The 24,729-nt window shown below is 43.8% G+C and overlaps 2 protein-coding genes across 9 annotated transcripts in view; one reads left to right on the top strand and one right to left on the bottom strand.

The window, feature by feature from the left end:
* The first annotated feature begins 9,645 nt into the window (after positions 1 to 9,645).
* Positions 9,646 to 20,259, top strand: aatka (apoptosis-associated tyrosine kinase a). Its single transcript, XM_079282135.1, has 12 exons — positions 9,646 to 10,171; positions 10,471 to 10,550; positions 10,953 to 11,071; positions 11,218 to 11,305; positions 11,402 to 11,535; positions 12,178 to 12,262; positions 12,355 to 12,476; positions 12,808 to 12,957; positions 13,633 to 17,005; positions 17,104 to 17,284; positions 17,365 to 17,568; positions 18,771 to 20,259. Exons 1-12 carry the CDS (start codon positions 10,156 to 10,158, stop codon positions 18,797 to 18,799), a joined length of 4,581 nt encoding a protein of 1,526 aa, XP_079138261.1. The 5' UTR covers positions 9,646 to 10,155; the 3' UTR covers positions 18,800 to 20,259.
* Positions 20,260 to 20,390: 131 nt separating this feature from the next.
* The window catches only part of LOC306787107 (BAR/IMD domain-containing adapter protein 2-like), a 47,768-nt gene continuing 43,429 nt past the window's right edge, over positions 20,391 to 24,729 (bottom strand). For 4 of the 8 annotated variants that reach the window (XM_079282136.1, XM_079282138.1, XM_079282142.1 and 1 more), the window contains one exon: positions 24,077 to 24,534. In XM_079282136.1, the coding sequence (XP_079138262.1) occupies positions 24,450 to 24,534 (85 nt within the window). In that variant the 3' untranslated portion in view covers positions 24,077 to 24,449. Of the gene's footprint in view, positions 21,940 to 22,456; positions 22,500 to 24,076; positions 24,535 to 24,729 lie in introns of those variants that run through there. The other 4 variants (XM_079282140.1, XM_079282141.1, XM_079282137.1 and 1 more) reach the window with 2 other exon arrangements.

Raw genomic sequence — 24,729 nt, 5'->3', positions numbered from 1 at the left:
TGCCTGCTGTTCGTCTCGGATGCATCGCTTGCGGTTGCTTTTCTGTTCCCGCCAAATGTCTCTTCATTTGGAACACTAAGCCACACATGTGAGTCGCCAAGGATCATGGCCGCCGCACATGCGCAAGCGTAACCTGTTAACGGCGTAACGTAAACATGTACACGAAAGTGCAGGCATTTGGCCATGTATTTATTATTTACTGAAAAAAAAGAATTTTATTTTTATTTTTTTTAAATACAAAAATGATGCATTTCCCCCTGCGCCCCACCTGTAATACCACCGCGCCCCACAGTTTGAGAACCACTGTCCTAGTGGATACAGTGGGCACAGGAGTGCCATGTTTGTATTGTCCTCACAAGGATGGAGAAATAAAGGGAATCCTGGAGTGAGGGCAATATGCCTGTCCTCTTCTTTAATAGGCTGTGATGGATAGATATACAGCAACAGCACATAGAGAAAGGGAGTAAACATGGCATCCACATGAGTAACATGCAGGTCTGGTACGGACATCTTGGCATGACGTGGTGTACTGACAGATGGGCGAGTTCTGCCAGATTGCAGTGGTTGGCTATGTTTACTTGTGGGTTTAATGCCTCCACATTTTTTTCATGTTTCGAGGAAAAACAGTTGATGAGAACTCATAACAGAGATGCATAAATGAGGTTTATATAAACTTGGGAAAATAAGAAATAATGAATTTGCTGTCAATAAAAAGAGAAAGATCTTTGCCAAGAATTTCTGACCACCAAAACATTTCTTGTGATGTGCGTGAGCTTAATTTCGGGAACTAACCATAAAGAATGCAACATTACATAAAATAACCCTAACGATTAAATAACTTCTCAACAGAATCATCACATCAGCTACTCTGAAAACAGTTGTATATAATGTCTTCTGCGGCTCTGGAGGGAGCTGTCAAGAGTTTGAGAAAATAACCCTGACGATGTCATAGTCATGTCAGCAGGGTTATTTACATCGGCCACTTTTTACACAAAGCCTGTGTTTCAAACTGGGGGTGTGAAGTTTCGAAAGACATGGACATTTACCAGGTGGCAACCTCCGGGTCTGAAAAGCGAAGACGATGCGGAAGTGGCTTAAACTCCAATGGTCATCTGGAGCGACTCCTCTGGTTGCAAAAAGAAGTCTGATTGTATGGAAGTTTATGAAAAAGTGACCCGATACTTCTGACTTGATTTATTACCTCAGTAAACATTGTAAACATGAGTTTATGGTCTCATTTATTCTTCAGTAGCAGGGTATGCTACAGGGTACCCTGTGATTGACCGGTCTCTTCCACGGCGTTATCCAGTCTGGGAGTTGTCTGTGTTTTTGTCGTATAACTTTAACCCTTTCACAGTGTGTTTTCAGTTCATGAAAGTTAATAGTAACCTTTTTGGTTGCCTAAAAAAATGTTTGCTTGTACTTAGCTCCACCCTCTCACTTCTGGCTGCAAAAAAACAAGATGGTGACGGTCAAAAACCCAAACTGAAGGCTTCAAAACCAGTTCCCACAACCAATGGGTGACGTCACGCTGACTACGTCTACTTCTTATATCCAGTCTATGGCATTCACCTTGCCGGGAGAATCCAATGAAAGATGTTGTTGAAGTGCATTGTGGGATTTTTGAAGATTGAACCACATGAATGTCCTATTGATGTATTCAGTATTTTGCTGATGCTGATGGTTAGTTGATGCAATAGAAGAACCTTTGAGTGTTCAATACGTCATTGATTGAGGTCGAGTCCCTCAACCAGTTGTTGGAATGATACAGAGATGTGCAAATGTTTGGTTAAAGATTAATGCAGGGGGCCTTAATATGGATAAATGGTCATGTAGATACGGAGCTTTGTCCACAAAATAATTCAGATTAATTATGGAATTTTAAAACATAAAGGTGAATCGTTCACACGTGGAGAAATAAGTACGCACACACCATCAATAAGCGTGTATACTCTCTTGTTTGCCGGTCAAAGACGAACAAAACATTTCTTTGCACTTTCCAAATGCTGTGTGCACTCAAACATTACTACTCATTGTGGATTTAATACTGTGTGCATTGCTCTGGAAAAAAGTTGCTCCAATTAAATAAATGAAGGGTTGTGTTTTTCAGAAAACGAAAAGCAGAGTCACAGTAAGCATTTTTATTCATGAGTTGTTTACACGGAGACAGAATGAGCCACTACACCTTCTCTGCGGCTGCTTTATTAAATTATTATCCAGAGGGAGTCATTGTGTGTGTGGGTGGACCTCTTTGCCTCGATGGCTCAGAGTGCATAGTAACTACTGTAATTAAGCCACAGGAACCTGATTTCCATTCAGAGTCACAGATTCTAGCGGTGGATAGGCAGCAGAAGAGAATGCTAATTGTGAGTTGCATGCTTCTTTCTGCGCTGCAAATGAAACGGTCACAAATCACCTGTGTGTATACCGATCACCTTCATCTCTATTTCGTTTTTTTTAATTTCCTGCATGACTGCAGTTTGCCGTCTGATCTCTGAACAGCTCCACCCTGTTAACACTGGCATCATCCTCCCATGTTGCAGATGGTGCTCCGCTGAGCGAGCTGTCGTGGCCTTCATCCCTGGCGGTGGTAGCTGTCTCGTTCTCTGGCCTCTTCACCTTCGTCTTCCTCATGCTGGCCTGCCTCTGCTGCAAGAAGGGTGACATCGGCTTCAAGGTGAGCTCACTGCTGCCCCCTGCTGGAGGAAATGAGGAGAGCACCAACTGTGTGTGTGTGTGTGCGTGTGTGTGTGTGTGTGTGTGTGTGTGTGTGTGTGTGTGTGTGTGTGTGCACAATGGAGGGGAATCCTGATCAGTGATTTACATACGGGAACTAATCATTTGAAGGTATCAAATGTGCTTGTATTACTAGTACTAACACACGCTGTACAAACATGAGAAAAGCATCTTTAAACTTTAAATACATTTTATAAACTGCCATTCAACCTCTTTAATGTGCCATTCAGTAAAGGCTGAATTGAGGTTGAAATTCAGAGCAGCATCAACATTTTGACTTTGAGTTCAGGGTCTTGGTATTGTGCGTCACTGGAGCAAAGATCAGAGCCATCATTACTGTTATTAGTGTCGCCTGTGCTTTCCTGCAATGACACGTCCAAATGTCTGCTGTACAAATGGCTGAATTGACTTCAGCTTTAATTTAATTGTGGCAAGTTGAGTGGCAATTTGAAAAAACATTTAGTACAGTGTTAATATTTGAAGTGAGATCTCATTCTCAGGAGATGGAAGGATCATGATCGATACAACTCCCTAAACCTGCATTTACTGTTAATGCTAAAGTCTTTTGCTGAGGATTAATGCCTCATTGTACGCAAGTGATGCAACCAGGAAAGCACCCGTACCGAATCTCTGTGTTGCCTTCAGCTGTCTGCATGACTCAGCCATGCTGTGTCAAACATCAGCGCTGAACTGCGAAGGCTTAGGGCTAATGAAGACTGACACAGGCAGGGGGGCATGTGGAGGGGGAGAGGCAGGAGAAACCCTGAAGTCGCTGTCGTGGCTGCTCCTTGTCTTTACAAGTGTCCTCATTAACTTGCTGCTCCTATTATAGCACTGGCATCAAAACGTATTGTTCATTTTAGTCGTGCAAATTAATGTTGAACTATTTTAGGTTATTACAGCCCCGACTGAACAGCCTTTTGTTAAGATTACGCAAATCATTTGGCAATTTCAATTCACAATCTTGCCACCGAATTCCTTGCATGACTTATGGGGCTAGGAATCGAGGGAATGAAAACCATATTTACCTTTTTGTTGTTGATTGGAGAGGATGAGAGCAGAGCAGCTTGTTTATGTCTGTGGTGAGTCAGGTCTGTGCTTCAGCATTCACACTGAACAGCCTGTGGTAGGTAGACGCTGCAGGGGTGACAGTGTCACTAATGAGCACAGCACAGAGATGCACCATTATTAACTTCTGGACTTTTTTTGTTTATGCGCGTGTGCCCACATTTGTCTCTCCCACGCCAGATCCCTTCTGCCTCACTACGTACACGAGAACATGGATCTTAATAACCTGCAGGAACAGTTGAAGTCTGCGTCTGCTTGCACACGGTTACAAACCACTATGTGTTGTTTTAGCACATATAATACAGTTGTTGTTGAAAATCATTTTTAGAGACTCATGAGCTCACTGTCCTCTTCTCCTCTTAACGTTATGCATACGTTGTACAAAAGAGTCGTTGGAGAGTAACAGCATTCATTGAGCTCCATGCAGCTTCATTGAGATTTGACTCAAAGGTCATTGATGACATAATAATAAGCGTGGTGGACATTTGAGAAAATGGCAATGAGAGGATTATGATAACAAGAAAGCACATTGTGGTTACTCACAAAGAAACTTCTGTCAGTGCAGCACAACTTTCAGCTCTCAGGCAGTTTGAATTTAAAATGTGCTAAAATGTATGCTAACATAGTACACGGCACATTGTGACTTTAGTGAATACAAACTGTGCTTGGAGTCTTGATCATCGTGCATTATAATTTCCGTGAAGACAAACTGTCAAATCTTCATCTTTCCCTCTTAGTTTGGCAGCAAACATCCCAGAATGGTTTCCCACTGTTCTCCCCTTCTCTTTGGCACCGGATCGTCTCTCAACGGCACACTTGTAAAAAGGTGCGCATTCGTGTGGGACTGCAAATTCGCACCGCTGCGCCGTCCAAAAAGCTCCATTATTCCTCTCCATCACGGTGCTCTTGCCGGAGCGCGTAGTGTGTGAGGCTGGGTATTAAGTGCTTTCTCAACTGAAGGCCCTCCCGGGAGCTATGCAACGCTGACTCACAGCCAGGTGCTCGCTTTCACACTTTGCTCTGAGAGTGGCAGATGGTTCTCTTGAATGAGAAACACACATTCATGTACATGCATACGTACACACCCACACTGATGTTTTGGGAGACCTGTAAACACAGACAATGAGGCATTCAAATATTTCATATTTGTCCATCTTGCAACCTACTCTCCTGCTCTCCTCCTTTCTCATTTCCTCCAGTTTTCTCTTGACGATTTTCTCCTTTTCCACCTCTGCGGTTGCTGCATAGGCTTTTTATGGGTAACAGTTCATTAACCAGCAGATGGATGGATGGGTGAATTGCTCAGTGCTTGTGAACAAAGCACTATTGCTGTCCTGTTTCCCCCAATATAGCTACAGTCTACATGTTCAGGACATCATCAAGAGGCGCTTTGACTGAAGGACCTGATATTACATGGAAAGAAGGGCGGTCCTCATTCAGGAGACTTTGTATGTCTGCTATGACCTGAAAAATGATTCGGAGAAGAAAATCATTACAACCGCAGCAAACTCAATCACTCATTCAAGTGTATGACCGTCGGAGTGCTGACCTGAGGTATAATTGCAGTGGCAGCAAAGACAAATCGGTCACATTAACAGTGTGTTGTTCAGCATTTTGAGTAACGGAGCACAAGCACACATATGTGGGGTTCCTAATGGATCCCTTCAAGGGAAAAAGTACAATTTTGATAAAACGTCCCGGAAAATACCGGGATCCAAATGAACACAATTCATCCTTACTCAGCCTGGAGTGAGTGGAGTAAGTTCGTTGTTTTTAGGTTTAGACTGGGACCAGTGCATTTGCTGATCAACAGTTGCATTGTTTCCAAATAGAAGAATTAAAAAAATCATAAAAAGTATAAATCTGTAACAATAATGAAATTACAATTGAACACGTCGGACTCTTTAAGAAAGCCTCTGCACAGCCACACAGGTGTTTTCAGTTGTTCTGGCTGATTACAATTCTACTCAGGTTGAAGCCGGGCTGGAGCTTTGATGGGAGTTTATTATCTCCCAATAAGAATGATAGAGGTGTAATTTGTCCCGCCTTAACAGGTTCAACAGGACGCTCAGACAGACGTCAGCGTATACAGGCCCACACACAGTCCTGAGGAGAGGTCTAATCAACCAGATTGATTGAAAACTGTGTGGCTGTACGGGGGCTTTGCACTCATTTGAGCTCATGGAGTTGTTCACACTTAAAAAATCTTGACCCACCCTGACAATATGTTTCCTTTGGCTGCGTATCTTCCACTATTCTGCTGTTTCTTTCTTAGCATTTATAGCCGGAAGGTTGTTTATGGACTAAATAATGGCTACTTCCCAGAGTGAAGTCAGGTTCTGAAGCTACATTTGGAGGTGGGAAAGGAAAGACTCTGTAAAGGGACAATGCAAGCTTTTTTTTCTAGCAGGTATGTGCAAAGTATCAAATATGTCCCCTTCCTATGTGGTACGTCAGCACTTTGAATACATACTGTATGGGGGTTTCTATAGGGACACACTGCAGAATTAGAGAGGAAGGACACTGCAGTAGACTGGGGATCAACAACGGACGGGGACAGAAAGAAGAGTAGATATGAAAAACAGACAGAGGATGTGGGATATGGTGTTTGTTAGGGATGGAAAGAGAGCGGGTCACTGTTTTCCACTTCCTGCCTTCCTCATCCATCCTAGGAGGCCAATCTTCAGTTAAAAGACCAGTGTTTATGGCAGATGCACAGTTTAAATCATGATAATCCCAACACTGGTGTTTCCTCTCTACTAAACTAAAACATCCTTGGAGAACAAGTCTTCATGTGTTAAAATAAATGCCAAAATATACCTTTTACTCCATTAAAAAATAATCACAGAAACGAGAAGCTCTTTGTGTGAAATAACTTCTCGTCTTTGACGTGCCAATGAGTATTTTTTCATGATAGGGACCTCGTTTTGTGAGTGTATATGTGGGAGAACTGTGGCTAAGTGGAGAGCCGGGCCGTCCTTCAATCAGAGGATCGGGAGTTGGAGCTCCGGCTCCGCTAGTCGCATGTCGATGTGTCCTCGAGCAAGACACTTAACCCCAAAATTGCTCCCGTAGCTGTGCCTACGGTGTAGAAATGTGATAGGCTCTGAATTGTAAGTCGCTTTGGATAAAAGCGTCTGCTAAATGGCTGTAATGTAATGTAATGAAAGAAAAGATGGAGCGAAAGAAAGATCCTCTTTGTGTATGCAGTTTGAACACACACATTTGCGTGTTCCCCCTACAGCGTCTTTGTCCTGACCCACACAATACACCCCACAACGTACATGACTGATGTATATAACTCGGTGGGCGTGCCTCAATGCATTTGAATGCCCTCACAGTTGAACCATTGTCTCCCACTATCTCAGTGGTAGGATGGCTGCGAGTGGATGACTAATTACAGCACGTCTCTCTTTGCACCAGGAGTTTGAAAACACTGAGGGAGAGGAGTACCAGGCAGATCTCTCCGCTCTGGCCTCGCCTTCCTCCCAGAATGGCCCTGAGGTCTACATCCTTCCCCTCACTGAGGTCTCCCTGCCTGTCTCCAAACAGCCTGGCAGATCCAGTAAGAAACTACACAATCCCTTTAACACACACACCTCTAAGTTACATCTGTATGGACTTTTAATGACCTGTCTTTTAAGTACAATTTTTTGCTTCCTGGTGTTTCTCATTTCTTCCTTTCATCTTCTCTGTTTTCTGTATTGCATATCTCCATCGGCATTGTTAATTCCCTGCTCTTTAGAAAGAGTGCATTTCTGCCACCGTAATAGACGATTAAAAAGGTTGTTACCTCTCTGGAGCACAGTACAAATGAGTTATGTAACATCTTACTGGCTCCATTGATGTGGAATGGCCTTTTTCAGTTGTTGTCTTTTATTGTATGTCCCTTCTTTCTTGTCCTCTCTCTCAATCAGTGAGAGACATCTGTACATTGTGTAATGCATTTAGAAATCGCCCTACATGCTGCATGTGAAAACTGCATCTCACTGGAGAGAAAGGAATCTGATATTATCGGGTTCTATGCAAGTTCTTAAATGCATACTACTTTACAATAAAATGAATCTACTATTTTATTTGAATCTTACATAATCCAACGTCAGCATTTCCGCACACGTCCATATTATGTTGGTGTGTTCAATTTCTACATCCATGATCCTCCTCAGCAGCGTCACACACTGTTTGCTTTTCTTCAGGTCATTCTGCCTCCATCCCAGTCTGTTAAAATGTGTATGTGTGTGTGCAGTGTGTGTGTGTGTGTGTGTGTGTGAATCTCTGTGTAAGCCAGATCCTGGGTGCCTCTCCCTGCATGACTCACCGGCTGTCTGCGCTGCACTGTGCTCAGCCAGAAGGGAGGTGAGTCGGGGCTCAGCATCCCAGGATGTGAGCTCCAGCAATGATTGGGCAAGGCAGCCTCAGGCTTGCAGCCAATCACGAGCCTCCCCTCTGTCCTCCATCGCTGCCGCTGTATGATTGGACCAGGTGTTGCAGGGCGAGGAATGGATAGATGGCAAAACGAGACGAGAATGTCTCTTACTCATTCCCCCTGTCGTATGTAAAGACGTGTTGTTCCTATGACATACAATGTTTACATGTACAAATTGTGCATTGGAAAGTATATTTTTTTGCAGCCTCTCCATTGCTTTGGGAATATCTGACAAATTATCAAGCATGCAAAAATGTAAAAAGACAGAGGATAGGAAATGGCAGGATTATCATATTTCAGTTACTACAATAAACTGCAAGTTGAAGAGCAGGCCCCCCCCCCCCCCCCCCATATTAACATTATGCACATGTCAAATGTTATCCTCCCCCACGCCGACGCACACAGAGAAAATGAGTTGCCTATTAGGCCTACATGTTGAGCAGAAACACAAGTTGTATCGTTTATACGCTTACCATGAATGGCGTGTTCTATATTACTTCTATACATCTGTATGAACACGCAGTACAACGTTTGCCATTGATCTGACAGTCCTGCTTTTCATTACAACCCACTACAGAGACTCGATGCATCAAAGTGAGTGTGTGAAGCGATTGTGTGTGTGTGTGTGTATCATTCCGTGGGCCCACCCGATCCCACAGCCTCACTGCAACCCAACATCTTCTCCGGAAATGCCACGAGTAGGACGGGAATGCTCACTCACGCTCACACATTCCACATTCGGAATAATACCACTTTTTCATTTTTTTCTCGGTCAGGGAGGGGTGGTAGAGGCTCGGGGGGTTTGGTGTGTAGAAGTGTGGGTCTGTTATCACCGTGACAACCTCTGCCCAGCGTTCCACTGGAGAAAGGGCCTTGTGTGTGTGTCTCCACATGAGTGTTTGCGTGCCTGTGTGTGTGTGTGTGTGTGTGTGTTTGGTCCACTGGGTACCAGGAGACGCAGCATGAGTGTGTGTGTGTGTGTGTGAGCGAGCGAGCCAAACAATGGCCCTGATTTAGGCCGGCTGGGCAGTGGGTGAGCATAAGGCCGGGCTGAAACGTCCATGGAACGCACCAGTGGAGGACTGGCATTATGGGGAGAATACAGTGAGGGGTCTGTGACAGAATGAGGAGAGACAGGGGAAGGGTGGTGGCATGCACCAGGACCTAAGAGCGGGGAGGGGAGGCTTGAGATAGGGGCGGTGAGTGTGTATGACAGAGGTCTTTTCTGCATCTGACAGAGCAGTGTTTGTGTCCTGTTTGGCTGAGGAATGCTGCTGTCCTGGGTGACAGGGGGGCATTATGTGGGCCTTATGTCACTACTGGGTGTCTTGAAGCTGCACACAGAGCTGGCGCGTCAGTCGGCACACTACTAACATGCGTGACGGTCACATCAGGCGTGATACATGACCAGAAAATCTCAGCGCCCAGGGCAGAAATCCTCCACCGTCTGCAGATCGGTCCACTGACTGGAAAGCTGCGATACGTTTCTATCTTGCTCAGCTTTCTGCACTTTTTGAATGTAGTCTGTATGGGAATCCAGGATTTCCTTGTTTGCTCGACAGCTGGAGAGCTCTAGACGAGGACAGTACAGTATGTGTGTTTTCGCGTGTCCCAGTTGGAGGATGAGTTCGGTGCAGACCGGGAGAGGCAGCGTGGCGAGCTTGTTCAGCTGTGCGAGGGCTCGGAGGGTTAAATCCTGCCGAGGCTCTCACACACACATACTGCGACCGGGGGCTCTTTCTCAAATACACACAATGAGGCTAAGATGCCTGGGGTTGGGGTCACAGGCTCTCGGTTCTCACACTCTGGACCAGCACTTCATCCCTGCCTGGGACTCAGACTCGGTCCGTGGTCCCGGTGCTCAGAGTGGCTGGCCGCTCCATCTTCGTCTTTCGACTCACCATCGTCATCTTCACTCTTGAAATATGAAGATCCATGGAGGTATTTGAATTTGCGCACGACTCGCTGGCTTAAAGTTTCTTTGTTCTTGTAGATACTTATTTAAAGTTGGGTTCATTTGCAATCAGGAAATCGGTCTTCTTCAGTTGATGCAACGTTTTATTCAGGAAAATGTACGTTCATTTTTTGGGCTGAGAGGAATTTGTATTTTTTCTCTGTGCCCCTCTTTGTTTTATTGACTTTACTCATTGAAGACCTTTCGTCTCTTCTTTCCAACTACAAGTCTTTTTTTTATTCCTGTTTAAAAGTAATCTTATATCTTTCTTCCTGTTCCTTTCCAGTCCAGCTGCTGAAATCATCAGACCTTGGCCGCCATAGTCTACTCTATCTAAAGGAGATTGGACATGGGTGGTTTGGCAAGGTGAAAAAGATATTTTTTTTGTTCCTCAAACACACTCAATCACACAGTGTATTTGTGTCGGCAGACACCATCTTTGTACCAATTATTACTTGCCTTCAAATGCCTCTTTACTGTACTCGTACTGTACTCCAATGTGCTTTCTATACTCTGTGAGGAATGCGATTGTAATGTGATGATGATGTCATTCTAGCAAAGCTAATCTTTGGCACTTGTGTTGAGGAGGGAAGTTGAAATTCACAGTCACAGTAAATTCCTCACTATTTACTGCACAGCATGTGCTGCTGCTACACTTCTTAGATTTGCTCATGAAGCAATCTTGTGTGTTTGTTTTTTTTGCTCTCTCATTAATCACAGTCTGCAGTCCTAGAGTTTGGCAACAACGTACTTGTGTATACTTCCCAGGTTCTGCTGGGTGAGGTCAATGCGGGCCTCAGCACCACCCAGGCGGTTGTAAAGGAGCTGAAAGCCAGTGCCAGTGTCCAGGATCAGATGCAGTTCTTGGAGGAGGCGCAGCCATACCGGTCAGTTCACTGAAACATCAGCGATCACTCAGCACAGCCCTTTAGAGCACGAGTAGCACGACATAGCAATGAAACAACTTAAATTAAAGATGTATTGTATGTACGGTCTTTGTGCGCTCAAACTCAAACCCTGTTTCCTCCACCAGAACCCTCCAGCACCCGGCCCTCCTGCAGTGCCTGGCACAGTGCTCAGAGGTCACTCCTTATCTGCTGGTCATGGAGTTTTGCCCTCTGGTGGGACACACTTTAATGATCAAATTCATTATTTTCTTTCTTGGTACCGTATTGTTTGGATTATTCATACAGCTTCCATGTCCTTTCTCCTCTCAGGGCGATCTGAAGAGCTATCTGCGCAGCTGTCGGGTGGCCGACTCCGAGGCTCCTGACCCTTTGATCCTCCAGCGAATGGCGTGTGATATTGCCTCAGGGCTTCTGCAACTCCAGAAATACAACTTTATACACAGGTACAGTATGCCAGTCAGTCTAGCTCTATTTCCCAACATCAACTTGAATCTTAATGCACCAGAAAGGAACCCAAATGCTCTGCGCACCCCCTGCTGGTCTCTCCCGGCAACAACATCCTGGTGCTGCCTGAGTACTTGTCACAAACTCCAGCATCAGTGATTTTGTTGCGGGGGGCGAGCCCCTGTCGCTCTCTCGCAGCCATGTGTTTGGCTGCCATAGCAACTAATCAGTGGCTGCCAGACGAAAGATCTCAGTGTTTGAGGAGGAGTTGAGATTAAACAACGTGACTTTGTTTAGTCCGGTTCTTTACACGGTCAGGTGAGAAGAAATAGTACATGATGCTTTACATGTACACATTTCATGATGTGATTGAATTAATACTGTGGCTACATAGGATCACCATGATGCTGCGGAGACATTCATTTCAAATATTCATCAACAACATCTTTTCCAACGGAGTCCCGCCCACTTAAAACCAGTATGATGTTCAGAGACAAAACAAAAGAGGATTAAAAAGTAAAAAACTGTTCTAACTTGTGATTGAAATTAAAAAGGTTTTTCAGGGTCTTTAAAGAAGATCAATAAATATGTTTATGCAGCACTGTTGTACTGTATTAGATGAGTTTCTTTTGTTTTGACAGTGACTTGGCCTTGCGAAACTGCCTGCTAACTTCAGAAATGTCCGTTAAGATCGGAGACTATGGCCTTTCTCACAGCCGATACAAGGTCAGACTGTATTTCGATGTCATTTCTTTTTGACTGCTTTTTACTTTTTCACCCTGTTAGTAGTCCAACATGTATTTTTGTTGTTTTTATAGGATGACTATTATGTAACACAAGACCAGATGTGGGTGCCCCTGCGCTGGATTGCACCTGAGCTCATAGACGAAGTCCACGGAAACCTGCTGGTCGTTGACCAAACAAAGTCCAGCAACATATGGTGAGATAACACTACCATACCGACATCATCTTCTGTCATAGTATAGCAATGGTTTAACGCAGATTATTTTCTTTCTGTATATAAAAATTGGAATTAAATGCTCTTACTTTGATTTAATGCCTATTTCATTGCTAGAATGTTACTTTGGATGCTCAGCTTATGATGTGTTCCTGTGCTTTGTCCTCTGCTTTTATTGTGAAACTCTTTGGGAAATTTGTGTACAGCACAAATATACTCGTGACATAACATAAAAACGGATACAGCTCGTTTGGAACATGGCCATATCTGAGGTATGAGTGAGTGCACTTAATGGTTTCTTTGCTCGTTCCAGGTCATTGGGGGTGACTGTGTGGGAGCTGTTTGAGCTGGGAAACCAGCCGTACAGACACTACTCTGACAGACAGGTGCTGACATATGCTGTGAAGGAACAGCAGCTCAAACTACCCAAACCCCTGCTCCAGTTTCCCCTGGCTGAGCGCTGGTGAGACATAGTTGCCTGCCCACACATGTGCAGGGTGACTCTTCTATATCTTGGTTCCACATACATTTTAGACATTACAAAGCCTTCAGGTCTTGCTGGCCAATTCATTTTTAACAAGTCAATGTGTCTTGTTTTTGAAATAGGGTTCTGCTTTTAGTGGTGCACCGGTCCACCTTAGCAATAATTCTCTTTGCTAGCAAGGGCAGATGATCAATACTTTTCCTATTCTTTATGATCCCCCCTTGGCATCGACCGGAGTAAAATCACCTCATTCATCTTCATCTGGGCAGCCAGCCAAATATTATGCTTATTCATTTCTTTTCAAAATTGTTCTTCACTAAATTAAATGCGCTCCACTGAGGAGGCTCCAAGGAGGAAAGTAAACATCTCTTAACTATGTCAGCATCTGCACTGCACCTCCGTCATATACTCTATATGTCTGGAACAAGTATGTGTTGCTAGAAAGTGCTGACTTCAAAAGTTTATTTTATGTCGCCTTGATGCGAGTCTAGGATCAATTGTTTTACTTTTTCCTATTTCTCTCCTTATGTAAAATAGCATATATATGTTAATAAGATATTTTTAGCGAACTGATATGCAGAAGTAAGTAACAGTAACACAATTATAACACGTAATCTCTTTTGCCCCCGATTTTGTTCTTCTCTTTCTGTCCAGGTATGAGGTGATGCAGTTCTGCTGGCTGCAGCCGGAGCTGAGACCTAGCAGCGAGGAAGTCCACCTTCTGGTCACATACTTGTGTGCCAAAGGCTCGTGTGAGGCTGAGGAAGACTTTGAACAACGTTGGAACGCCTTGAGACCCAATCTGTTCAGCAGCACCTCCCACACAGCTGCATCCACAAACCTAGTCCTGACCCCCACACCTGCCTCAGCTGACGTCCCCAGTCCAGACCAAACACAGGCATTGGAGCTGGCCTCCTCTGCCTCGTCCTCCTTCCCCCTCCTGGAGCACTTCTCTGACAGCTTCCACTCCGACACAGGGGATGACCTGCTGACCGTCACAGAGACCAGCCATGGTCTCAACTTTGAGTACAAATGGGAGCAGGCCCGAGCTGAGCAGCCTTACTGCTCCTCCTCCACCAGTGGGGCACTGGGCCAAGGGAACCCATATTACCAGGATATCTACTATTCAAGTAAAGGAAGCACCTCAGGGGGCTGCAAGACTGACAGCCCGACATCAGGCCTATCCCCATCCTACTATGAACCTGAACACCCTGGTGTGGTCCCAGTGTTGAGTGCCCACAGCCCCTCGGTCAGCAGCGAGTATTACATTCGCATAGAGGAACCAATGGAGTGTAACATCAACCTGGATGACAGCGTGGTGGACTACAGCCCAGGACTGGAGGCCAGCAGCAGCAGGTTGTCCTCTGAGAGTCGGACTGGTCAATCCATGGCACAGCCCAGTGCTTACTGGTCAACTGACAACAACAGATCTTCTGCCTATGACTCTGATTCAAGCCCCACCGTCCAACTAAGCATGGAGCCACTGCTGAGACGGCCATCCAGCACCAGCCCTGTAAAACTACGCCACTCGCACAACTGCTTCTCATCCAGTCAAGACGACCCGATCTACTGTGAACAGTCATCGGCATACAATGCCCGCCAATCCTGTCTGTCTGCACTGGATACATCGCCAGAGTCCAGATCAAACCTTGTCCATCCAGTTGGGCGTTTAGAAAACCCGCGCAGTTTGTCACAAGCAGTCAGCAGCCCAAGCTTGGGGTTCTGTGATCCCTACCTTGAAGCCGGCACAGGCCGGAGCATGGTGAATGAAAGCTGCCATAATATGATGGGTCCCCTCAGAAAGACACTACCCATTGTTAACCACATTAGCATCGATGTTGAGACCGACGACGGCCTGCTGGTGGGCCAGCAGAGAGGCGACGACATCGAGGATGGCCTTTTCTCTGAAGGAGAGGCCACTAACTGGACCTCAAACCACTCAGCAAACAATAATAGCCTGAGCTTTGACGGCAGGCAGACAGGCAGTGGGCATGACAGCTATCTGGACCTTCAATATACTGCTCACTCTAACGCAACAGAATTATGGTCTTTAACCAAGGCCACCACAAGAACCTTCCACAGCTCCAGGTTTTGTGGCACCTTCGAGGCAGAAGGAGGAGACTCTGGTTGTAACGTTGCTAGCAAGCCCAGTGAATTAGGTTCATACATTCACTTATGTCACAAGGAAAAAGAGGAGGCTGCCTCTCAAGCAGAAAATAACTTAACTGCAGAACATCTAAGAAGCATATATTCTCTTACCAGCTCGAGTATTAATACCAGAAGCGCAGAGGGTCGAACGATGGAGGGACAATATGAAAAGCAGTTGTTGCCTAAGGGAGAGAGATTGTACTCTGAGCCTAAGATGATACCTGAGCCAAGTTATATAAAGTCTCCATCCTCTTTCAAGGAGGCTCAGACTGGCCAGACAGGAGCCTTGTCAGACAAGTGGCAAGGTAACATGTGGGAGGGAGTTTCAACAGGAATCCCTGTTGGTCATGGAGACAAGAGGCTAAACTATCCGGATACATCAGAAAGTAGCAGAGGATTGGACAGCGGAGTGGGGGTCAGACACTCCAGCATTAGCCTGGTTGAGCTTGGTGACTTTAGTGAGGATGATGATGATGACATCACAGATATTACATCGGGGATCTTTGCCGACTTCAACCTGGACTATGCTGAGATAGAGGAGGAGGAGCTCAGCCCATTAAAGCATCCGGAGGGAACTCCTGACTCTGTAGACACCCTTAACCTGTCCTCGTCGATGGCAAGTAATCAGGCCTTCAGCCCCGATCCCTTCAATACCCCTGTCCTACCCAAATCCCTGGACAGTGGCTATGACACAGAGAACAATGAATCTCCAGAGTTTCTCTTCAAAGAGCTTGGAGATCCCCGGTGTGGTGAGAGGAGCCCTAGGCTGGAGGGAGAACCAGAACTCATTCTGCAGGTGGGTTTGGGACAAGGGGTCTGCACCTCAGAGCTACAGTTAAAGAGCCTGACTGACAAGAATGCGTACAGGGATTCAGCCTATTTCTCAGACTATGATGCTGAAAATGAGAGGAGCCCTCAAGAGGAAGGCAGTAATTTCTTTTCAGGTCCAAGTAAATGTGACTTTCCGACTGAGAAATTGAGCGCCATCAAAGATGATGATATTGTGAAAAGGCAATTAAAGGAGAAACATTTAACAAATCTGAGACACGTCAAAAGTTGTGTTTTGGGGAATCACTCAGAGGCTGACCTTGGCTCAAACAATCCCCTCCCCACCCCTGGGTTGTCCATGCTATCACCGTTTCCTCCACAGATGGGTGGCTGCCTGACTAAAGAGTCTGCCCCTGCAGATGATGATCTTGGGTTGACGGAGCACTCAGGAGAGGAACCTTCCTCAGAGCTTAGCTCCTCCATTGGGTCTGAGGCCTGTTCCACTGCCTCAGGAAACCATGACCAGGGGAACAGGAGAGCAGGAGATTATTCTCCTGTCCAGTCTTTGAATTCTGACTCCACCATAACTGACTACAGAGATGAGGCCCCCAACAAAAAGGAAAGTGGTGATGGATCCACAGAGGATGAGCTGCCCGAGTTCAATCACGTCCAGGAAGAGACGGAGGACAGAAGGGAGGGTGCGAGAATAAACGAGGAGGATTTTGAGGACATAGACGCGGGGGAATGCGACTCACAGGACAGCTTATGTGAGGAATATAACGGCGCCGTCAACCTGTCCTCTTCCTCGTCGTTGTTGGAGCTGTGCGGAGAAGATGTGAGAGCGCCGCTCGAGGAGCAAGATGATTCAGATGACAGCGAGTCTGATGAAGAGTTGAGGACTTATAACATCCAAGATGAAGACAGCGAGGAGAGTGAGGAGGAGGATCTCACCCCGGTGCCAGTGGTGGTAAGCGACTGCAGCAGGGCTAGACACCTCCGCAGTCTCCTGAAGATGCCCACATTGCTCACCCAGTCCTTCTGTGACGAGCTGGAGAGGAAGAAAAAAGTGGTGTCCTTTTTTGATGATGTTACGGTGTTCCTTTTTGATCAGGTATGACGCCTTAAAAAGACGTTCAATGTGTATTGTATATTTATAATTGCTTTATTGCTTTAGAGAATGAGGGGGATGTTTACGTTCATGTCTTCTAGGAGAGCCCCACGGGAGAGCTGGCTGATTACGCCTTCCCCACTGGAACAGAGTCCAATGGACGGGAATCTCCGGGGGAAGAAAACACTGACCACCAGCTGCAACCTGACCCTGAACTTGAAGCTCGATCCTGTGAACCGTTTTGTGTTTCTGAAGAAACAGATGGGAACAACTCAGAGAAGGGTGAGTTTGTCAAGGATACAAAATGCTACGCAGAGTTATCCTGTAGTTGATGCAATTGTGACTTGTCTGTGTGCATTCAGGTGCGGGTTATGAATGGGAAGATGAGCTCTTGTTAGAGCCGCATTCATCCTCACCTAAAACCATCCCCGAGCCCCCGTCCTCACCCACATCCCCCTCCAACCGTCCTGAGGCTCCGAAACCTGCAGCTGTAGCACTTAACCGTTTTATGGTCTCCCGATTCTCTATCACACATGTCTCCGACCCCCACATGGGCTCAGCTACAGGTCTGTATTAACTGTCTTTCATACACAGTTGGGACTGTTGTATAATGTTGAAACTCTCTCGAATCTTAAATTCACAATCATCTGATATAGTAATAAATGCTCTTGTTTTTTGCTGCTACAGCATACATATGAGCCCTGTAAATCACAGAAACCCTCATAAAGTGCTGTCTCATAGAGTACTGTCATTCCAAATGGCTGATCAAATCCCTTTATTTCAAACCTTATTTGCATAAAGTGGTAATGTTACCGTTCTATCGTAGACAGTCACACTGACTAACAACCAGACAGCAGCCTTCTACACAGCACAATAGCTCCAGACTTTGAACAGAAACCCATATTAGCTGTCCTCCATACGTCTCTTTCTTGTCTAACGTACAAGTCTTGTTCGGCACCTGAGCTTAGTGGGGAAAAGTGTGCTGCTAGTGTGTCACAAAAAAGTCATGAAAAATGACGAGAGAAATGACAGAAATGTCATAGAATAGTATGCCATACAAAGTTATACTACAACTTTTATTGTCACAAACTATACTATATCATGCCAATAAAAAAGTCATACTATGACAGAAATGTCATACTATAGTGTGCCATAAAACAAATTTTGTGTCATTAAAAACCAATTCTATAGTATGGCATAAAAAAATAACTGAAAAGTAATAATATTGTATGTCATTCAATTGTAATTTAAAAGTCATATTATTGTGTGTTATAAAAGGACATGAAAATGTCATAGTATAGTATGTCTTCATGAAGTCCAAATATAGTATTCCATAAAAAAGTAGGAAATAAAAAGTCTGAGTATATTATTTGATAAAATAGTCACAGCTTAGTGTTGGTGGCGTCGCGACAGGTATTGACGCTAAACGTAAAATATTGATCAACTTGACAATAAACATATGGTGATGTCTTGTAATCCATGTTAGACATGTACCGGCTCTCTCCTCCCTTCAGTCATATTTCACGTGCATCTCATTTGCCAAAAAAGAGACAAACGCAAAATAATACGACCAGTCCCGGCTGATTTAGAATTACTTTTTGAGTAAAAACGATGACACATTTTGTAGTAGCTTAGCAGTGTTGATTATATTTGTTGATACATGCGCATTAAGTTTTCGGAATTTTGTGCATAGTTCCATTTCTGTGTATATAATGGGATGCTGCAATGAAAGCGTCCATACTTATTTCCAATCATTGATTTTCAACAGGTAACAGAGAAGATGGCCCAAAAGATTGATTGCCCCCACGGTCCTGAGTGGACGAGGATGAATCCTGGTCCTTCTCACCACAGAAAAGCAGCATTATTATATTTAAATGTTTTACAGAGTTTTATTTTGTATCAACATTTGGGGCATCTGACCCTGGTGACCCTTTATGAGACAGTGCCTCATATTGTAGTGAAAAAAATGATTATTTGGCACCTTTTTTGAATTTTTATTTTGTGGCAAAAGGGATAGCTGCTGGAGCGGTAACCTGAGAGAGACAACCAAGCCAGTGCACACAATTCAGATCGTATTGTTTGCAGAGTTAAAATCTACAAGTTTATCAGCTTAATATACAGTATGTTGATTTCTGTTGGTGACCTTACAGCTAAATGAGTTCATTTAAAAGAAAAAATAACTGCTCCTCTCATTGGCTGCCTTGGTCCACCCGCTCAACATTTCTCTGGCATTTTTAAAGACTGTTTCAGCTCTCATCGTTGGCGCCAGAGAACAATGCTCAATGATTGTTGCTATAGTCGATTTCTAAACACAAAACCGGACTTTATAACAGCCGTGGGCGGCGGTGTTGGTGAGGGTGTTTGTAGAATGGAGGTACAGGAACTTATTTAGTCCCTTAATCCAAATCATATTGATGGTGGATTCGCTGTGCTATGTTAATGGAAATATGATGCAGGAAATCAAGTCGTCACTCCCTAATTATCACAAACACTCACTCTGGTTAATGATGACCTACCGTATATGTCTAGAGTTACCATATCTGTCTGAAGCACTTTGTATAGCCAAACTGGGTCTTTTATTGTAGAAGTTGCTCTTCATCCCCCCCCCCCCCTCCTATCATGGAATGAAAATATCTAAACATGTGAGGTTCCTTATTGGTGTCCACAGTGCCAGCTACAGTTTCACTTTATTTGTGGCATATTAGCTTTGTTTGTGACATTTCATCAGCAATAGTGACACCGAAAGGATAGCGGTGTTTCAACTGAGCGGTGTCATGTCAATATGTCATCATGCGTCTTTTCTACATCCATGTATTGTCCACAGTGTCATACATAATGTATTCTATTAGATTTGTGCTGAATGCCCCGGTGTTAAAAAAAAATTAAAAAAAAGATGACATCTCACATATTGTATGAATGTTTTACCAACATGTAGCAGGTAGCGTGACTTGAATTACTACTGCTGTATCGACGGCTCCCTCCCCTTCTCTATCCTTCAGCAGCTCAAAGTGCCAATTCGGTTTCCTCTCACCTTGCCTTTTCATTTCTGCAAGAAGAGAAAACGTTGCTAGTATTTTTATACGAATTTGAAAAAGATGCAATCCAGGATGATGGTCTCTTAAAATGTGCCGGAGATATTACAAGGCCTATTGGCTAAAGTGGCAGACACCTTTGGAGAAGGTGAGGTGGGCTGCTGTGTGCACCGGTAGTAACATCATTGCTCTTCCCATTTCCCCCCCCCCTCACTCATTGCTATTGTACTATCCCAAACAAATAAATCCAAATACTTTTTCCCCTTTGTGTGTCTGTGGTACATTTATCTGCATCGATGGCGAGGCGGTGCACTTCCCTAAAAAACAAAAGTAAACGAAAACACGACACATAAAACTGTGAAGTTTCTGCCCATTTAGATTTATTTTGGACAAGATAATTTATGCACTTTCTGTACAGTACGGATATAATACAAACAGGGACAAAAGTGAGAAATGGACACAATGAAAGCTATATAAAAGTAAAAAAAAAAGAAAAAAGAACTGATTTCAAACTTGCTGCCCAAATGAGCCGTGTAATAAAAGCCTGATCACATCACTCAGTGTAAAGGACTCATCCATGGAAAATTGACATTGTCATGATGGAACTTGATTTCCTGCAGTCTCAGAGGCATTTTAACACGTTCACACAACCACACTGTTTTGTTTTCTTTTAAATGGCATACAGCGCCGCTTCTACCCCAACACTCTAGATAAATGCCTCCGATCTAAGCTTTTCTCCCAGACGAGTGCATAATACTGAGAATGAACGATCAAAAGCTATGATAATACTGTACCTTATCTGATAAGCTACCACTCCCTCAAAGCTAAATATATAGTTTTTTAAAAGACCCATTATGTATGCACAGGCGTTCATCTCTTGGATATCTGACAACTTAGACATTACTGAAATTTAAAGACAAGGAAGGAATAGCAAAAATATCCTTGTATTTCAGTGAGATCGCACTGTGCAGGAGATTTCTAAGCAAAAAAAAAAAAAAAAAAAAAGTTCTGACATTACAAGCAAAACAAAAAAGGGAAATAATCCCACTTTTACTTTAAGGAATATATAAAAAAAAACGAATTGTACTGTGATGCATAAGCCCTCAAACCAGTTTACATAATGATTGGGTCAATGCTGCATGAAATACATATACAAAAAAATAATAGAAGGCACAGTTCCCACATTTAAAATATGGGTATACTGTATCACAACTAGTAAATATATCACTATGTTATATCATTTAACAAAAGCAGAATCATAGTTTACTTACCAGCTGACCAGTTCTAGCTATCTGTTGCAGTATCCAATCAACACACTGTGCAGATTACAGTGATGCACTGAACTGTTGTCGACAATCGTATTCACCCTCAAGCCGCATTAAAACAACCTTTGCTGTTCCTTCACTGCTCATGAATGCAAATAATCCTCAAATTAAATTTACAGTGTATAAGCGTTGAAGAACTAAATAAATCCCATAAGTGCAGATAAATAATATTGTCACTGCATTACTAGTAAAAACCTATTAGCCATACCTTATCCACAACTGGCGAGATCTAAATAACTAATCAAATCTACTATCACAATTGAATGCGATTGAATGTTCAGGCCGAGACATTCAACGTGTGTGGAGGCATTTGCAAAAAAATATCACGAGGATCAACTAGAAATTCTCAGAGTGAATTTCCGCGGCAAAGAAACTGAATTCTTAGTAGTGCGACACCTCTTGTGCCCTCTTGTGATGACATCATACAACTGACACATGTCAATGTTGGCCATTTTCTCTCTCTCTCCGTCAAAAAGGGCCCATTAGTGGACAAAAGTGGGCAGCAGGCCGCTAGTAGAAGATGGGAGCAGATCGGTCATCATTGAAGGTGGGCCGGAGGTAGACCTCCATGGAACGGTCACTGTGGGAAGAGGAGGGGTGAGACAAGGACAGTCAGGTTGAACATAGACAGAGTTTAGAGGGATACATGGTCAGATATGTAACAACACCCAAAGAAATCTGCCTTCCAATTGCTTTGTTTCTGACAGTAAAGCTGAGCAAATAGTTACAGTATCTACGGTGAGTTTGAGCAAGCATGTAATGAGAAAGCTCAGGTAAGAAAAAAAAGAACAAAAACAGCTCGCTATAGGCTTGCATGCAGGGTTAGTTTTCTGATATTGTGATATGCACACATAAAAATAGCTCTTTTACAACCCAAAGCCTCCTGGACTGACTGAACCAAATGCTGCCACATCCACGGAGGCCAAAGGACAGAAAAGACCCGTAATTCCCAGCATCCTACTGCAGCCAGAAAGCCAATGATAGCAGAGAGAGAGAGAGAGAGAGAGAGAGCGAGAGAGAGAGAGCGAGAGAGACATGAGTAACAGAGAGAAGGAGTAAAGAGATTGGCTGAGAGGCGATGGAGGCTGGTGACTTACGGAGGTCCTGTTCCCTCAGAAGCGGGACAATTCTGGACCCAAACTGGAAGGTAAAGAGAACCTTTGGGTTTGAATGGGCTCTTCGCTCAGATCATGCATGGGTCACATTTGTGCAACGACACTGCTGGTTAGTCTGGTGCAAGATGAACACACCGTAGGTTCACACTTCATGCTCAACATGCCATATACTGTATGCTGCTTTTCAAATCCCTAAACTCGGTGAGGAAATGTGTCTGTGGCTCGCCTTAGTGGACGTACAGTTTACTGCAAATGCAATGCAATCAACAGGCAGGCGTGTCTGCTAAAAATGCGTACATGACTATTTCCATCAACCAAATACAATTGACACGCACAAGCTAAAATACAACAAAAAGAAGATAAGCAGGCAGGCAGCGTTCAGATACTCACAAATCACATAATACACAACACCACCACACAAACGGAAAGTCTTTCTGACAAGTTTTGTTGTTGTTACAGTAACAAAGAGAGCACCACAGATGCTTTGGGTGTTACGGGGGAGAAGTACAAGGATAAACTGCATGCCTGGGACACAGCTGTGGCCTAAAAAAATAATTCATTTCAACATTGAACGGGAAAAAAAAAGAAAAATCAGTTAAGAGCCATGACTTTGAAACAAGAAAGAAAGAAAGAATAGACTGAATTAATTAGCTATTTTTTAAAAAGTTGAGTAAGTAAGAGCAGAGGGGACAAAACAGACACTGGCAGTTGCTTCTTACATGAGGATTTGCTGCTTTTCCCTTTTTATATTATTAACAATAAAAAAAATGAAAAAATCATTTTGCCAGCCATAACTTTGAAACAAGAGGAAAAAAAAAAAAGTTCAACAAAACTGAAAATGTCAGCGTCACTGACAGAACAGATTTCTCGTCAGACCAGACTGTTTATTAATATATAGAGATATGTTTTATTTAGAATACCTTTGTAAAAAGTCACCATACATTCAAGGTAAATTTTTAGTATCACATTTTCTGGTTTCCCTCCACAGCATGCATAAGATAAACACTTCAACTAATCAGTAGTTTCTCATTGTTTCTGGAAATTATTAATTTTTTTTACAAGGACAATAATAATAATAATAATTAAAAAAAAAAAAAAAAAAAAAAAGACCAAAAACTACAGAGCCACTCAGGGAATACAATCATAAATAACACAGAGCTGCAAAAGCCGTGGTTGTCATTTCACCTAAAAACTAAATCACAGCTGTTATTGAGAACTCCAAACTCAACAGCCTCAGAAGAAAGACCACACTGAAGGTTATTGAGTGAGGCATTTTCATTTATACTTACAACTCTGGCATGTAAGTTCAGCCAAGAATGGCAAAAAAAATACAGTTCTCTTTTATTGGGCTGAGATTGGAAAGATTAATTGAAAATCGATATGAAAACTGGTTTTGCAATGATCATAATACAGTGCAATTTGGTTGACTGATGGAAACAAAGAAAAAAGTAAAAAAAGGGTTAAAAATATATATATATATATATATATATATATATATATTCTGGAAGCTAAATTTGAAAATTTGCTTCATTGCAGATAAAGTCTGTGTTTGATAGAAAGAAAACAAAAAGAAGCAAAGTAAGGCAAATATGACACACACCCTGTTGACGGAAAATCAAGTCTAGCACTGACACGAGGAAGCACAGCGCGACCTACGGGATCTCTCAGAACAGAAACATAGTAATCTGCTGCACAGCCTTACTTTAATGAAACAAAGCTTTTTTTTTTGTTAGCATATGTGTGTTGGGTGGGAACTCGATAATATTGGGCCCACGTGTGCTTAAAAAAAGGCCATTCAGCCAGTGGCTTCAGTACAACGACATTGAAGTCTTTTGGCACTTGTACAGTACATGAACATGTCTTTTAGTTTGACAAAATGACACAACCATGTACATGCATGAAAGACAAGCAGTAGCCAAGGCAGTCTCTTGAGAGATCAGTCCGTGATGGTGGACTGTGATCAGAGATAGAGTATTCAGAGTCCATATCGCTGCATGCCGAGCGGGTAGGGCCCACTCTGGCTCTCACGCTCAACGCAATCCTCCACCCACCAACCGCTACTGTCCACATCGACACCACCAGCAGCAGCACCCGGGATGGACGGAAGGAGGAAAGGAGGGACCCGAGGAGGAAGAGAGGACAGAAAGGAGGGATGAAACTGGCCTCTTCCACTTGGAGAAGGGGTGTGTGTGGAGGCAGAGGAGGAGAGGTGGAGATAAGTGGACAGGAGGGAGGCTAAGAGGAGGGAAAGATGG

This window comes from Melanostigma gelatinosum (genome assembly GCF_949748355.1).
Source record: "Melanostigma gelatinosum genome assembly, chromosome: 13".
Taxonomy (NCBI): domain Eukaryota; kingdom Metazoa; phylum Chordata; class Actinopteri; order Perciformes; family Zoarcidae; genus Melanostigma; species Melanostigma gelatinosum.
The sequence above is the reverse complement of the archived record's forward strand: the minus strand, read 5'-3'. Positions and strand labels throughout refer to the sequence as shown.

Coding starts and splice junctions, on each gene's coding strand:
- aatka (XM_079282135.1), top strand. Junction 12,263..12,354: donor TTTCTCACAGCCGATACAAG/GTCAGACTGTAT, acceptor TTGTTTTTATAG/GATGACTATTATGTAACACA. Junction 17,006..17,103: donor CGGTGTTCCTTTTTGATCAG/GTATGACGCCTT, acceptor CATGTCTTCTAG/GAGAGCCCCACGGGAGAGCT.